General features: G+C 38.6%; 1 protein-coding gene across 1 annotated transcript; it reads right to left on the bottom strand.

The window, feature by feature from the left end:
• Positions 1-2,286: 2,286 nt before the first annotated feature.
• On the bottom strand, positions 2,287-16,654 carry LOC134303059 (transient receptor potential cation channel subfamily V member 1-like). The gene is made up of 15 exons (XM_062988313.1): positions 16,212-16,654; positions 12,828-13,047; positions 10,962-11,113; positions 10,714-10,866; positions 8,967-9,104; positions 8,560-8,852; positions 8,109-8,285; positions 7,846-8,001; positions 7,334-7,408; positions 7,162-7,247; positions 5,949-6,114; positions 5,543-5,609; positions 5,142-5,452; positions 4,040-4,155; positions 2,287-2,864 (listed from the first exon to the last, which is right to left on the bottom strand). The coding sequence occupies exons 2-15, from the start codon at positions 13,019-13,021 to the stop codon at positions 2,690-2,692; spliced, it is 2,259 nt and encodes a 752-aa protein (XP_062844383.1). The 5' UTR covers positions 13,022-13,047; positions 16,212-16,654; the 3' UTR covers positions 2,287-2,689.
• Between the last annotated feature and the right edge of the window lie 474 nt (positions 16,655-17,128).

Below are 17,128 nucleotides of genomic sequence, written 5' to 3'. Positions count from 1 at the left end.
GTATTGTGGTTGGGATATTCTCTGTTTTACCATTATTAAAGATGAATAAAGGTTAAGTACAAGCTAAAATGGCTAAATGTTACAGCACAAAACAATACACAGGTGTCAATATTCAATCTGTATTTCGCCAAGATTTGCTGTTACATGCCAACAAGGCTGGAGATGCCAACAAACTAAATAAGCTGGTGAGGAAAGCCAGTTCTGTTGTGGGTCTACAGCTGGACAGTCTGGAGGTAGTATGTGAGAGGAGTACAACGGACAAAATTAGGGCCGTAATAATATAAAAATAAAATGAATAATCCTTCTCTCCCTCTCAATGAGGAACTATGGTGACTGGGCAGTTCTTTCAGTCATAGACTAATTCCATCAAAGAGCAAGACAGAGCACTTCAGACGTTCTTTTCTGCCATCAGACTGTATAACAATAGCAGAATACACAGGCTGTCCTCACACTGACAAGCAAGCACCCCCCCCCCCCTTCCCCCATATAATAACTCAAGATCCCCCCACCCTTTTTCCCAGCACTGGACTCTACATTTCATTATACACACACGTATGTATATATTCACATATAGAATATATTGTGTTTTATTATATAGATGTATAATCATAATTGCATCTCATAGCTAATATTTTTTTAAATAATTTTTATTTTATTCTACACTATTTTATTTACTCTATTTACTGTACTTACACTGTATTGGAGCTGCTGTAACACTCGAATTTCCCACATGGGGATCAATAAAGGAATCTTATCTTATCTTATATTAATAAAAACTGTTAATTTAGGACCCACCAGCAGGTCTGTGGTATCCTTAAATGTATTAATGTGTTTTTCATTTTACACTCTTATCTTATATATTTCACAAAAGGACTGTCCTTAACTTGGATTTGGAAACTTAAGAAGATAGAATTACTCCAATGTAGCTGCTTTGTTTCTGTATTTAAAGTTTTTTTAGTTGGGAGTGTATGTGTGCTGCTAATTTATTAATTAGATTAACATTATTTTCATAGGGAGGCTGTTCATGCTAGAAACACTGCACTTTTACAACTAATATATTAGTAGGAGAAAGGATATAAGTTAAGAAGGTAAAAACACCCCTAAAATATTGAGTAAACATTTTGAAACCTACAGTAAGAATGTTGTTGGAGCATCTCTTTTTCTCCTCTAAGCATTGCTAAAAATAAGAATGATGTCTATACATGATGCAGAAATCCTGATTTGATTACTGTAATGCACTGGATGCAGTGCTGTATCCATTAACGAGCTCCAATTAGTCCAAATAAAAGAAAAAAGTTTACACACACCAGTCCTATCCAATTTCATTTTTGCTGGCCATCTGTTAGGTTTCATTTATTTAAGGTTTAACCTTATTTGCACCACGGACTGGTTTCATATAAAATATAATTTCACGGACCGGCGGGGGCGGGAGGATTTAAAATAGAATAAACTATACTGCTCACAAATGAGCTTTTTTTGCTGCAACGAGACTTTGCTTCCACCTGTGGGTGATATAAGACTATAAACACCTGTGTGTTGGAAATGGAAGCAGTGTTTTCATTGCTGATGTAGCGATATGTAATTATTTATGCTTTCTGTGAGGCTTGGTAATAAATGACCAACGGACTGGTACCGGTCCGTGGCCCGGTAGTTGGGGACCACTGCTCTAGCACTGTTTTTGTTGGTTTGTTTGTTTAAATAAGCTCTTTATGCATTAAGGAAACAGGAGACTAAATAATGTGAAGGCCTCAGATAATTAGGTGGTGTGAAGTACGTAGAGCCTGGTGGTTGTCTGTGGTTATGCAGCTGCCAGTCAATGTAAATGAGTCCTATAGCAACTGAGACTGAAGAGTGGGACTGTGTGAGATGGGTGTCTCTTTTATTAGACTAGAAGTTTCCAGCCAAAAGCTAAAACACAAAGGGTAAAGGTTTAGTATCTGCATAATGGTGAGGCATTAGTCATATAAGATGGAAATAGAAGCGTAAAAGAAGAGAAAAAAGAAGAGAAAAATGAAAAGTAAGGAAATGGTGACTTCCAAGGGAAAATGGACCATGTAAAATTTACGGTGAATGTATTTTTAACCACATAATGTGGTTGCTATGACCAACATGATATGTGTTTAAAATAATTTCACTATTTGACTTAATGAATGAGCAAAAAATTCATTTTAAACTATTTTGTGAGCGTTTTTATTGTTGCTTATGAAACACATTCAAAATTATCAATAATCATATAAATCATATCAATAATGAAAATCAAAAAGTTTTATTTACAATTAAAGGTGCATTGCATTGTTAACACAACAGAGAACAGAGATTTTTAGTAACCATTTCTTTTTAAAGGTTACATTAGATTGTCAAAATTTCATATGGAGAGAGTAATGTCATCAATAAAAGTGCTGTCAGCATTTTAAGCAAGAACATTTAATCTTTTTAAAAAATAGGCACAGCGCCCATTCCACTAGAAAAAGTGTACCAAGGATTTATTAATAATTCATCCTTTAATAACTCATTCATTGATTGTTCTTTCACTGCTTCATTGGGCGAAAGGCAGGAAACCCCTTGAACAAATCACCAGTCCATCAATTAGTGATCACTAAAAGTATTACATAATCAATATAAACAACATAGAAATGACAGAAACAAACATGACCAGATCTTACAATTGTAATGTAGTATTTTAATAGAATTAGCTAGATAGCAGGAAGTCAGTCTCATTTTCATCCTTTTGGCTTTCTAAAGGATCATTCGGCCCCTCTTCATTAGGGGTAGTAGTGTGCATTTGATTCGATGTGTCACTCATGAAATCTGTATGTTTCATGTTGAGTTTGTGGTTCCATATTTTCCAGTTGACTTCATCCACCCTGCAAAGGACATAAGACCACATGTGTCAAGTATGATATGTTATCTACGAGCAATCGGTGGAACGTTATTAAGTTAGTAGACATTATACAACAAAAGCATCACATCTGTTTATTGCTATACCTATATTACAAAATTCTGGTCCTTTAAGATTAAGCAAACTTATGATCAGTAATGATGTATAATAATAAGTATAACTGCACATTCAAAGAGCGCTGGGTTCAACATCAGCAGCTGTCAGTACGCTTACTTATAATGGACTGCCTAGAAAGGCAACATATGTATGAATTGGATTACTTGATTAGATTATATATTATTTATAATAAATAAATATATATTTCCCATATTCATCCCTGGAAGAATACAATGTCAGACACCCCCAAAGTGAACCATACCCTTTTCCATCTTGTCTGCCTGCCTTAACTTCAATTACTGGTTGTGCCTTCATAAAGGTTGCAGTTGTGCAAGCCAGAAAAGTCATCATATCTTAATGTAGCAGCTATCTAGCTTGTAATACAAGCCGTAGCCTAGTGGTTAAGGTACAGGACTAGTAATCAGAAGGTTGCTGGTTCAAGCCCCACCACTGCCAGGTTGCTGCTGTTGGGCCCTTGAGCAAGGCCCTTAACCCTCAGTTGCTCAGACTGTATACTGTAACTGTAATGTAAGTCGCTTTGGACAAAGGCGTCTGCTAAATGCTAAAAATGTAAATGTAATACACCTTATAGCTTTCTGAGTTCCTCAATTAGATTGTGTCAATTGCGTATTGATAAACACTAATATCAACTAGTTTCTAAGTTTTGCTTGAAGTTACAGTTTAGCTACCCCCTCTCTTTTTGGGGGGTCCAATTATTAATAAGGAGGGTTAGACCACACAGTTCCTCCCCATAATTCAACCAATTACAATAACGAATAAATACAGAAAAGGAAATCAAGCAGTGTGGGTTTTAAGAGTGGATTACATTAAAAATATAAATTAAATGAGACAGGGTGAAAATGGTAATTGTAGGTAGGATAAATTAGACAGATAGACAGATAGACAGATGGACGGATGGACGGATGGACGGATGGACAGATAGATAGACAGATAGATAGATAGATAGATAGATAGATAGATAGATAGATAGATAGATAGATAGATAGATAGATAGATAGATAGATAGATTTCTAAAGGTTTTACCTAAGACACCAGCGGACATCCTCATCTTCTTCCTTTCCCAGGTTTCTCTTTACTCCAGAACGAGTTTGCTTTATGCAGCCAACACATCTCTCAAGATCCAAAATAGTGACGGCACGCTGTAATTTAATTAAATGTAATAATAATAAAATAGCACGCTTGTTTTAATAACAAGGCAAAATTCATTTGTTATGTTAGTTATAAAAATGTTGATAAATATGACAACCAATTTATAAATCTATCTAAAGCATAAATAATTGAAAACACGACTGTGCCACTGTGCACAAATCAAGAACTACTATATATACTCAACTATTTCCTCCTCCCATTAGGGGTCGTCAGCAGATCGTGATCTACATTATTGATTTGGCACAGTTTTTATGCCGGATGCCCTTCCTGACACAACCCTCCCTATTTATCCGGGCTTGGGACCGGCACTACAATGCACTGGTTTATGCATCCTAGCAGCTGGGTACCTATAGGTCAATTTAGTGTCTCCAATAAACTTGACTGCATGTTTTTGGGCTGTGGGAGGAAACCGGAGCTCCCGGAGGAAACCCACGCAGACACAGGGAGAACATGCAAACTCCGCACAAAAAGGACCCGGACCGCCCCACCTGGGGATCAAACCCAGGACCTTCTTGCTGTGAGGCGACAGTGCTACCCACTTAGCCACCGTGCCGCCCCAACTACTGTATATACTCATGGTTTGACGATTTTGGTTTGGAGGACCACCAATGGTATGTGCTTTGGCTTTAACCACACTGAACACCTATGGGATGAATTGGAATATCAACTGAAACATCTTTCTCGTCCAACATGATGGCTGACCTCGCAAATGCTCTTTTGACTGAGGGAGTCAAATGAGACAAAACTGAATAAATGAGTCAAAACTTGTGACTCATAAAACTCTCCCAGTTATATTTGCAAAAAGGGATAGCCAAAGTTTCCGATGAGATGTGAAACAAATTCATGGTCAGATGTCCATATACTTTTTAGCCATATAATTTAGAGATTTTGTTAAATGAAACAAACATTAAGATATTGAAGTGCACAACTGAACACAATAACTGCAACACAAATTCACTCTAACAATCACACGTACCTGCAGCTTCCAGACTCTTTTGCTCTCCACAGAAATCTCCTCCACACTCTTGCTCATAAGAGCGATCAGCATGTTCAGCAGCAGAATGTACGTCAGTACAATGTACAGTATGAGCAGCATGTAGAACACATATTTATACCGATACTTCTCTGTGAACTCCAGCTCGCCCATGCCTATGGTTAATTTAAACAGCTCCAGGGTGGTGGAGCAGAAGGTGAGTTTCTCGCTGTCTTCTGATGGCTTTTCTGTCTGATTTTTCATGGCTCCTCCTAAAACTGTGCTGCTCTCTTCACTCACTAGTGACACCACAGCTGTATGGGGGAACGGGGTTAAAATAAAGTGCTTTGATGATGGGTATAACCATTTTGAATTAAATAGTGATACTTGTAATGTAATAGTACCTGTTGAAAATCCAATGAGGAATACAGAGTAGACAAGAAGAAAGTGTAGAAGGTCGCCAAGAATCATCTAGAATAGAGAATAGAGGGAGGTTAGTTGCAGTGTTTTTCCCTTCATTTTTTTTCCTGTTCCTCTTATTTGACACAGTATATGCTTTCATTCTGCTATGTAAAATGACAAGAACACAAGGAAATACAAACATATTTATCTTATTTATTTAAGTAAAAAGGCTATGCAACACTTTTATTTAGTTGCCACCTAAACCTATAACTGGTTGGTGTTGGATCATTTTCCAGAACATGAAAAATACTATATTAACAACAAATAATAAATACACACTGCCTTGCTTGCTAGTGCCTGCATTATAATAGACAAAACTCTAAAGCCTCCAAGGAAAATATCAATTACCCTTTGGATCATTACGCTGTAGATGCCCAGTTGCTTGGATGCTTTTAAGAAATGAAGTAGATTGATCCAGCCCAGAGCCAGACAGAGAACCAGAAAGGCTAGGTACTCCTGTATATCAGCAAAAAACAGTCCCACACAGATGAGAAGGAGGACAGCCTGAAAGATACTACAGGACAGAGAACCAAATACAGATGTTAAGAATCTTTGGCCCAATTAGTTATATATTAAAACATTATTAAAAGCATGACACTAGCAACATGGCACTAGAATAACAGATGTTTTAATAATATGGTTGGTTGCACAGCCCATGGATGCAAAAAAAGATATATAGTATATATTAAAAAAGGTAAATATATCGGGGCGACACGGTGGCTTGGTGGGTAGCACTGTCGCCTCATAGCAAGAAGGTCCTGGGTTCGATTCCCAAGCGGGGTGGTCCGGGTTCTTTCTGTGCAGAGTTTGCATGTTCTCCCCGTGTCTGTGTGAATTTCCTCCGGGAGCTCCGGTCTCCTTCCACAGTCCAAAAACATGCAGCCAGGTTAATTGGAGACACTGAATTGCCCTATAGTTGAATGTGTATGTGTGTCTGTCCTGCGATGGACTGGCGCCCTGGCACTTCTTAAAATTACATTTTTTTAACTGGTAGAAACCTAAATTCACTTTTACTAACCATTTATTAGGGTCAATATTAGGCTAAAGGCAGCCTGGACAGGGTAGTCTGCCAGTCCAGCACGGCAACACCCACTAACCTATTTACTCACTTAGACCTGGAGGCAATATAGAGTAGGCAATGCAATATGGAGTGCCCAGACGAAACCCACATGGGCAGAGGGGAAAACGTGCACAAATGTCAAAACGTGTGTATGTGGACACCACCTGACCACATACGTTATAGACCTTTTACCTGACTATTTACTAACCATTTGGTCAAATGGTCAAAACTTGTGTATGTGGGCAATAGGTGACCACAAGCTTGGACAGGCCTCTGAAGTTTTTCCACTAGAAAGCATGTCTTCATGGACCTTGCTTAATTCTATACACCTGGTAGCAACAAGTGTGGGTTAAACCCTAATTCAGTATTTAGGAGGGTTGTCAACATAATATTGGCCATGTAGAGTATAAAACAAAAATGGACTAGAAGATAGGCATGTGGACTCGAGCATTTGAAAATTCATATTAAATATTTATACAAGAAGAATGCACTAGCACTTACAAGAGCAGGTCAGAATACCCAGAATAACCATCTATCAGCAATGAATGCCGCATTGGCTGCCCTCTTGTTCTGCACATGTAAATCAGCTACAAGAAAAGAATCACAGTTGCTTTAGATTGTTAGAATTAAATAAATGTTGCTGTGTTTGAATCGAACAAACAATAATACTCACTCCAGATATATTAATAAAACAGATCGAGCCAATGGCAAGGATGATCAGGAGCATGGCTTCTACTTTAAATTCAAGCTAGAGGGAAAGAAAACAATATAAATAGCAGGATGGTACAGAACTATTACACAAATAATTTAATGTTGATACACTATTTTAACACTAAGTCTTAATTGTGGTGTTTACATTGATTTGTTTATTTATTTATTAATTTTTAATGATTGCAGATTCATTAAATTATGAGAGATTAACAGTATCTGGTCGATGTTATCGTTGGTTAGTGACATCCTACTCTACTTAGTTACCAATTAAAAAAAGTTAAAACCCCATTCCCGGGATTGGGACATTTTTTTTTTTTTAATGCAATAATAACAAGAATATGTGGTTTGTTAAATTTCTTAAACAATAATTTAACACACAAATTTCAAACCTTTCTACTTCACTACTTTATTCCATTTTTTCAATGTAAATACATTTAGAATTCAACATTTGCAATGTTTGCAACTTTAACTCACCCCTCTTTTGTTGTGGCTATAACAGATGGCTGTAAAGATGATGAGATAGACGATATAAGCAACAGCCTTAAACAGAAACACTGGACGAGCAAATCGGCTCCATTTTTCTTCTAGCATCATATTAAGAGGCTCCACCTCAAGCATCTCTAAACGATTCTGGAATAAAACACTTACTGAACTTGTAGTTGGGTATTGAGTATTATGCGGATATTATTTACAAACCAATTATCAGCTATAAATGTATTTAAACATATCTTGCTTACAGGTATCTCTGTTCCATAAACAACGATCTCCAGGACAGAGTTTTTTTCATAGGTGTCCAGAGAGGTCAGGTCATACAGTGAGGAACACACAGGTCCATAAGTCCACTCTGTGAACTTTCGGGACAGATGTCTGCTCTCTTCTTGCTGGAACTCACGTTGCAGAATGTGATCAAACAGCTGGTAAAAAAAGCATAGAATGTTTTTCACTTCTATTTCGCTTATTGACCATTATTGTTATTGCTAGCATTAGAAGTAATTCTGTCCTTTTCCCTCTTTTCTCCCAATTTTAATCGATCATTTTCAATTCATTTTGAATTCTTTAGCACATTGTCTTAATTGTATCTGACCCAAATTTAAGATTAACACACTTGACCTGGTCATAGGTCAGGAATATGAAAAAATAGATGATGGTAGCAAAGTAATAACTCTTCCAGCACTGATGGACGCTTACCTGAATCCTACCCTTCTTAGCAGCCAGCTTAACAGGAGTTAGTCCCTGATTGTTCTCAATGTCCTCCAGATTCTCCTGTTGGGAATTCTGGACAATGTCTTTACTCAGAATGTAATCGTACATTGAACAGACGAAGCTGGTGTTATCAGGGGTGTTATCAGCCACCATCACAAGAGCATGAAGAACTGTGTTACCCAGAGAGTCTGTGTGCCTTATGTTTGCGTTATTTTCCATTAGAAGGTCCACTATGTCTTTCTGATTGGTACAGGCCGCCAGAGACAATGGCAGCTCCCCTACAAAAAGAGTTTGGAACTCATGTTATTGAAAGCTTAAAAGCTGTGTACTATTATTCATGGGAAAATTCATTCTTAACATTGTAATAAAAAGAAGTAAAAAATTGACTGTACCAAAGTAGAAAGATATGTCACTGTGTGGCTGAAATAATTTCCCACAGGCCCTTGCATCGACTTTAGCCCCGTGCTCGAGTAGCAGTGTAACATAGTGCTTACTCCTCCTTTCTATGGCTATATGAAGAGCTGTCTGTCCTGGACCAGACACACAAAATAACACAGTTATAACTATATAATAAACATTTATAAACAGGGCAATAATGTTGTTAAACATCCCATTCCAAACTTAAGGGCAGTTGTAGCTCAGAGGTTAAGCTACTGGAATAATTAACAGAGAGTTGCCAGTTCATACCCTACTGTTGCCACTGTTGGACCCCTGAGAAAAACCCTTAACCCTCAACAGTTTGAATTGTATTCAATATAAGTTGGATTAAAGCATCTGCTTAATGCAGGCAGAATATAAATAGCTTTAAATAGCTCTGACTTCAACCCCTAAATGCTACTAAGATAGTGTGACCATCTTTTTGACGTCCTCTTTTTCCCGGACATGTGGCCGGGATTTCTAAATCACCCAAAACGCTTATTCTTACAGACACACTACATAAATCTTGTGAAATACCTTTTCAGAAAGATGCCGGCTGTTATGAAGAAGGATATTTAACAAGTTAATAGCCATGTGTCTGTTTAATTTTGGTCTTAAAGTGTAATACACCAATCAGCCATAACATTAAAACCACCTCCTTGTTTCTACACACACTGTCTATTTTATCAGCTCCACTTACCATATAGAAGCACTTTGTAGTTCTACAATTACTGACTGTAGACCATCTGTTTCTCTGCATGCTTTGTTAGCCCCCTTTCATGCTGTTCTTCAATGGTCAGGACTCACTGACCCAGGACCACTACAGAGCAGGTATTTTTTGGGTGGTGGGTCATTCTCAGCACTGCAGTAACACTGATATGCTGGTTGTGTGTTAGTGTGTGTTGTGCTGGTATGAGTGGATCAGACACAGCAGCGCTGCTGGAGTTTTTAAACACCTCACTGTCACTGCTGGACTAAGTAATAGTGATAGTAATAGTCCACCAACCAAATAATAATAGTAATAGTCCATTAACCAAAAATATCCTGCAAACAGCACCCTGTGGGCAGCGTCCTGTGACCACTGATAAAGGTCTAGAAGATGACCAACTCAAACAGCAGCAATAGATGAGTGATCGTCTCTGACTTTACATATACAAGGTGGACCAACTAGGTAGGAGTGTCTAACAGAGTGGACAGTGAGTGGACACGGTATTTGAAAACTCCAGCAGCGCTGCTGTGTCTGATCCACTCATACCAGCACAACACACACTAACACACCACCACCACGTCAGTGTCACTGCAGTGCTGAGGATGACCCACCACCTAAATAATAACTGCTCTGTGGTGGTTATGTGAGGGTCCTGACCATTGAAAAACAGGGTGAAAGCAGGCAAGCAAGTATGTAGAGAAATAGATGGACTACAGTCAGTAATTGTAGAACTACAAAGTGCTTCTATATGGTAAGTGGAGCTGATCAAATGGACAGTGAGTGTAGAAACAAGTAGGTGGTTTTAATGTTATGGCTGATCAGTGTATAAAAAAACAACTTGTGTTTATTCAACTGTGTTTAAGTTATTACAAGAAATGCTGCACGTCATTTAATTTCCTAATTTAAAAGTATTTGTAGAACACTTTTTACACTGGAAATTGAAAACGAACGTTTTCATACATGTCATATAAATAATATTGCATTTAGTCAGGCGACAGTTAACATCTTCTTACCTTCATAGTTTGGGTCCCTAAACTCAGCATTTACCAAGTCTTTTAAATCCCCCATTCTCCTGGCGATATTTAACAAGTGCTCCACAGCATCGTTCTTTCCATTTTTCAGGTGTAGAAGAGCCGTCATCAGGGCTGTCTTTCCATGTGGCATATCTAAACAGACATGAAAATGATCCAAGTTATTATTCTACAAATACAACTCATAATACAAGAAGTTATAGGAGCTTTTAAAGTGCTGAAGTTCCTACATTCGTTGCTTGTGAGCTTCTTATTGGTTTTATTGAGGTACTTCTCCAGATTGTTTAGTTTAGAGACATCGCCGCTGGACACTGCATTGAAAAGCTTCTTCAGGTCAGATCTTTCTTGTTGAGTTGGACCTTTTTGTATTCCTTGCATTTCACTGCAAGAAACAGAATACACCACTGAGCAATGAATAAAAGTTATGAGCATTTTTAGTATTACAAGACAATGCTACTAATGTCCTGATTGCTACTGATGTGTGAAATAAAAATAAGTGATAAAGAAATCAATCAACAGTCAATCAGGTTTGTAACTTCCAGATTCAAATTTGGAACTCGCAATGATGTCTCAAAGGATGTTCAAGATCTTGGAAATCTTACCATACCCATTATCCCTTTGGTGCAGTGAAATTATCTTAATTTTTATGACAGTTTCTTAGTTTTCACCGTGGCTGACAAAACTTTACATGGTTGAATCTCTGGCTGGTGTTTATATAGCATCACAGCTGAAGCAAATTTTGGGTTGTTATTGAGTTCTCGATGGTTTGTTCATGTTGTAACCAACTTTAGGTCACGCAGACTAGCAGCAATATTACATAAGGGTTGAATAATTGTATCATGGCAGTATTAACAAAATATCCTCTACTCTAAAATACCTTGTGATTAATGTTCTTAGTTTATTTGTTGACCCTATTAAAGCAAATCCTAGCTCTGCAGAAATATTTAGATTTATAAATAATGATTTTCTTTGTGGGTTGCATTTCTTTAATATCTGGCTTGCTTCCACATGGGATCAGGAATATGCAAAACCAAATAAGCTTACTGAGTAATTACCCCACAAAATAGTAGCTGTTCTAACAATGTGCAACAATGTGTCTCCTGGTGAAACTGCTGCTATAGGTGTATCATTGTAATTACTGTAATATATTCTGTTCTTGCACGTATCACATGGTTTGTCTGTTACATGTCTGAATGTCTGTCTGCACTATTGCCCTCTTATGTTTGTCTTTAACTGTCTGCACCTTGGGATAGCCAACGTAATCCTGTTATATGCTCCATATAATGATAAATAAAGCTTTCTGATTCTGAATTCTTTGACAAATCATTGTTAATGAGCAGTTTGTGGTGGCATTCACAAATGCCACGTTTATGTTTGTGGAAATAATGGATGTCATGTTCTGTGAGCCAAAGAAGAAACAGAACAGGGGGTGTCATGGTATGGGGAGGATTTAGCACCCATTGCATTGGAAACTTCTGGAAGTGCACCATAGACACTGAAAAATATATACACATTTGGAATACAGTGGTACCTTAACGTAACTTAACATCCCCTAAACTCGAAGTCTTTTAAACTTGACATGTTCAGCTTTTTTAAGTGCATTTTATATTGATTTTTAACTGTTTTTAAATCGTATTTCAGTGTTTGTTATTGTATTTGTGGTATTTTACATCTCAAAAACCCCATTACTTTACATTAGCCTAAAATATATGCAGTTCCACGGGACGCATTAACAGTTTTCCCAAACATCCTTATGGGAAAAAAATACCTTGAAACTCAACACCTTTAAAACTCAATGCCACTACCAGAACCAACTGACATCGAGTTTCAAGGTACCACTGTATACGCTGCCATTACTAGGAAACATGACAATGCGAAGCCATGGCTGCATAACTGGAGAGTAGAGATGACAGACTGGCCTGCCTGCAGTCCAAACCTGTCCCCTATTTTCCAGTAGTCATCAAGCCTGTCCATCATGACACAGACTTTTGTATTTTACAGTACGACCACATTACCATGTTATCATAACTTTAACTTTCTTAAACACACACAGGTTTATACATGTAGGTAATTAGATTAGACAGCCATTTACTTACTTCATGACATTTACATTAATTTGGATATCTTTAAGAACCCCGCCATGGTCCATTGTGACGTTTGAGTCCATTGGTGCTTTGGCTTTATCTGAATAGCCCATTCCAGCCCGTTCACGATCCTGCTCTGCCGCTTCATCCTGTTCCTTCTCCTCAAGCGTCCTGTCATCCAGCTCCAACAACATGGGCTTGCTCATTGTCTCAGCGCTTTAGTGTCACAACACTGAGTAAAGAGATCGATTATTGATTTAAATATATTACCATTTAATATTATTTATAATTCTTCATTAAGGACACCACAACTACATTATCCAGACTTTCTCATCTCAAAAACTAACAGTAATTAGGTCCAGTGTTAACATTAAGACATTAAGTTTGGAAGAAAGGCCATGACAGAAAAACTGGTTAGATAGAATATAAAAAGTGTGTGTGTATGTTTGTGTATGTGGGAGGGGGGGTTATCAGTCTATCTAGTGCAACCAGAAGCAACCACAACCACCAGCCCTCAGAGTTCTTTCACAAATGCTATTCATACCAGTACAGTTGTAGTTTGCACTAGTAACACTGAATTGCTTGTGTGTTACCCTGAGTTTGTCTGCCCATGGGCATAAGTGGGGTTTGTCTTGTGACATTTCTCATCTGAAAAACCCCCAATGTGCTTTCTTTTTTTTCTTTTTTTTTTGATTCACTAGTCATTTAGGTTTCTTAATTTCGAATGCATTATTGTATACACCTATCAGCCATAACATTAAAACCACCTTGTTTCTCCACTTACCATATAGATGCACTTTGTAGCTCTACAATTACTGACTGTAGTCCATCAGTTTCTCTACATACTTTGTTAGCCCCCTTTCATGCTATTATTGTTCAATGGTCAGGACCCCCACAGAGCAGGTATTATTTAGGTGGTGGATCATTCTCAGCAGTGCAGTTACAATGACATGCTGGTGGTGTGTTAGTGTGTGTTGTGCTGGTATGAGTGGATCAGACACAGCAGCGCTGCTGCAGTTTTTAAATACCGTGTCCACTCACTGTCCACTCTACTAGACACTCCTACCTAGTTGGTCCACCTTGTAGATGTAAAGTCAGAGACGATCGCTCATCTATTGCTGCTGTTTGAGTTGGTCATCTTCTAGACCTTTATCAGTGGTCAGAGGACGCTGCCCACGGGGCGCTGTTGGCTGGATATATTTTTGGTTGGTGGACTATTCTTAGTCCAGCAGTGACAGTGAGGTGTTTAAATACTCCAGCAGCACTGCTGTGTCTTATCCACTCATACCAGCACAACACACACTAACACAACACCACCACCATGTCAGTGTCACTGCAGTGCTGAGAATGATCCACCACCTAAATAATACCTGCTCTGTGGTGGTCCTGTGGGGGTCCTGACCATTAAAGAACAGGGTGAAAGCAGGCTAAAAAAAGTATGTAAATAAACAGATGGACTACAGTCAATAATTGTAGAACTACAAAGTGCTTCTATATGGTAAGTGGAGCTGATAAAATGGACAGTGAGGGTAGAAACAAGGAGGTGGTTTTAATGTTATGGTTGATTGGTGTATATTGCGTGAAGACTATTCACTCAGCCACTGTTTTTGTCTAAATATACAGTACATGCTCGTATAAAAGAGGAATGCTCAGCCCATAGAGTAGACCGAACGTGTAAAAAAAAAAACAGAAAAGGGGAAGTTTTTTAGTTAAAGTTAAAACCTCAAACATGTTTGTACTGTTACTATAGCAGCTTCTTATTTGTTGCCAAACAATTTAGTTCACAAAGTTTGTTATGGAGGAACTAAAGTGGCCTGCTTATAGCTATGACTTCATGCCCCACTGAAACACCCTTTTAAATAAATTAAAACATTGATTGTGAGCCACGCCTTTTCATCTAACATCAGTGCCTAGCTCAGTAGAATACTGCCTAGGCACAAAACAGGGGGGTATCCATGCTTATGGACATGGTTTTGGAAATAGTGTGTCAACAGATGTTAACATCAAGACAAGATGCTGTTTTAGGGGGTTTGGATGGTGCAGCGGTCTAGTGCACTGGACTTTAAAAAATCTAGTTCGAGTCCTGGCACTGGCCTGGCTGGGCCTTTAACACACACAACTGACCATGAATGAGGAAGCCGAATGAGGAATCACCTTGTTTCATCTTGCTGCCTGCTTTAGAGATGGAGGAATACACAGGGCATTGTGTGGTCCTGACAGACAGACAGATGGATAGATAGATTGATAGACAGACAGACAGATCGACAGACAGACAGACAGACAGACAGACAGATAAATGGATAGACAGATGGACGGATAGATCGACAGACAGACTGATAGATTCATGGATGGACGGATGGACAGACAGACAGACTGATAGATTCATGGACGGACGGACGGACAGACAGACAGATCGACAGACAGACAGACAGATAAATGGATAGACAGATGGACGGATAGATCGACAGACTGATAGATTCATGGACGGACGGATGGACAGACAGACAGACTGATAGATTCATGGACGGACGGATGGACAGATAGACAGACTGACAGATAGACAGACGGACAGATAGACAGACTGATAGATTAATGGACGGACAGACATACAGATGGATAGACAGACAGACAGACTGATAGATAGATTAATGGACGGACAGACAAATAGACAGACAGACTGACAGATTAACAGACAGACAGATAGATTAATGGACGGACTGACGGACGGACAGACAGACACTTTATTAATACCAAAGGTAATTAAGGATTTATGTATTTAGGCAAAAAGTGGCTCGATTGACCTAAATTCACTTCGCTTTACCTTTTAAATTAATTGCATTTCATTCTAAACAATGAGCTGTATCTCTTCACATGTTGCATTATACAACAACATTAAAATACCAAAATCTTAAGCATTACTTAATGTTAATATATTGCCAAAATGATTTCCCAGCGTGTATTTTGTGGCACATTATTGATTGCACCGACTCTACATAACTGACTGGGCTTCTCAATACTGGGGTGTGGTTCGTTCCTTATACAGAACAGGATGTGGTTTTATTTTCAGCTTTTGTGAGGGTCTAGATGAACAACTTTATAAATCTACAAAAAACAGATCTGATGCATTGTACACTAGTTGATACATTGTCATTTTATTAACTGCTATTATTAACAGTACAAATGTAGAATGTAAGTTGTTGTGGACAAATAATATAAATTCTTTAGTTTGGATGAAATATTAATGAAGTATTTAGATAAAAGACAATATAACCATTTGATCTATAAAATTCTAAAAAGAACATGATTAATATCAGTAACTGAAAGCAATCATAAATAATGTACTTCAGTATTACACACAAAGGCAGATGGACGGCAGTATCAGAGAGAGTTACTTACCAAGCAGCGTAATCTCCAGCCAGTACAGAGATGATAAATCATGCACACCACCTCTGTTTCAGGAACCGAGACTTAGCCTGTTACTCACTCTAGATAAACCAGGCGGAAGGGGAAGTACGCACTCAGAGGAGAGAAACTACATTTTACATGTAAGACTATCCCAGATAGAGCTACAGACTCATTAAAGACAGGATGGTTTTACTGGTTCTGGCTATTTTTTGATGCAAAGAGGTCCATGCTTTATTGATCGTGATGCTACCCAAAGCCTTAAGTGTGATTTTACAATGACTTATTTGTAATGTGTATTTGTATTGTATTTATTATTTATTAGGATTTTAATATCGTGTTTTACACACTTTGGTTACATTCATTCCCAGAGGAAACAGAGAACATGCAAACGCCACACAGAAAGGACCCAGAGTGCACCACCTTGTAGTGAGGGGATAGTGCTACCTACTGAGCCACCATGCCCCCCCCCCCCCCCCCCCCCCCATGGAACATTAATTATGTACAGTTTAAAATCTGTTCTCCAAAAAGCATTCCAACAGGCACCCAGGTGGCGCAGCGGGATATTCCGCTAACACACCAGGGCCAAGATTCTGAACTCTTTGGTTTGAAACTCAAAGTTGCCACCGGTCGGCTTCGGTGCCTTCTAGCGGGCATGATTGGCAGTGCCTGCAGGGAGGGATGACCGGAGTATGTGGGTGGGGTCTACAAACGCTGTGTAAGGACCCTTATTGGCATGGGTGGAAAAGAATTCCGTTAAGAGCTGCGCGTGGGTCGAAGGAGACGTGAGCAGCAATATACCCACCTCGACTGCAAAAAAATCGGGGCATTCCAGCAGTGGAGGACAAATTGACTATGCTAAATTGGGAGAAAACGGGAGAAAAACGCATAAATAAAATTCCAACAATCCC

Source organism: Trichomycterus rosablanca, chromosome 26 (genome assembly GCF_030014385.1).
Source record: "Trichomycterus rosablanca isolate fTriRos1 chromosome 26, fTriRos1.hap1, whole genome shotgun sequence".
NCBI classification, from domain to species: Eukaryota; Metazoa; Chordata; class Actinopteri; order Siluriformes; family Trichomycteridae; genus Trichomycterus; species Trichomycterus rosablanca.
This window is presented reverse-complemented; position numbering and strand designations above follow the sequence as displayed.

Bases quoted from the DNA above. Each gene is read 5' to 3' on its own strand.
- LOC134303059 (XM_062988313.1), bottom strand. From the start codon at position 13,021: ATGAGCAAGCCCATGTTGTTGGAGCTGGATGACAGGACGCTTGAGGAG. The intron at 7,409-7,845 runs GTGAGTTAAAGT...CTTTCCCTCTAG, and splicing joins ATAGCCACAACAAAAGAGGG to CTTGAATTTAAAGTAGAAGC. The intron at 2,865-4,039 runs GTAAAACCTTTA...TGTCCTTTGCAG, and splicing joins GATGTCCGCTGGTGTCTTAG to GGTGGATGAAGTCAACTGGA.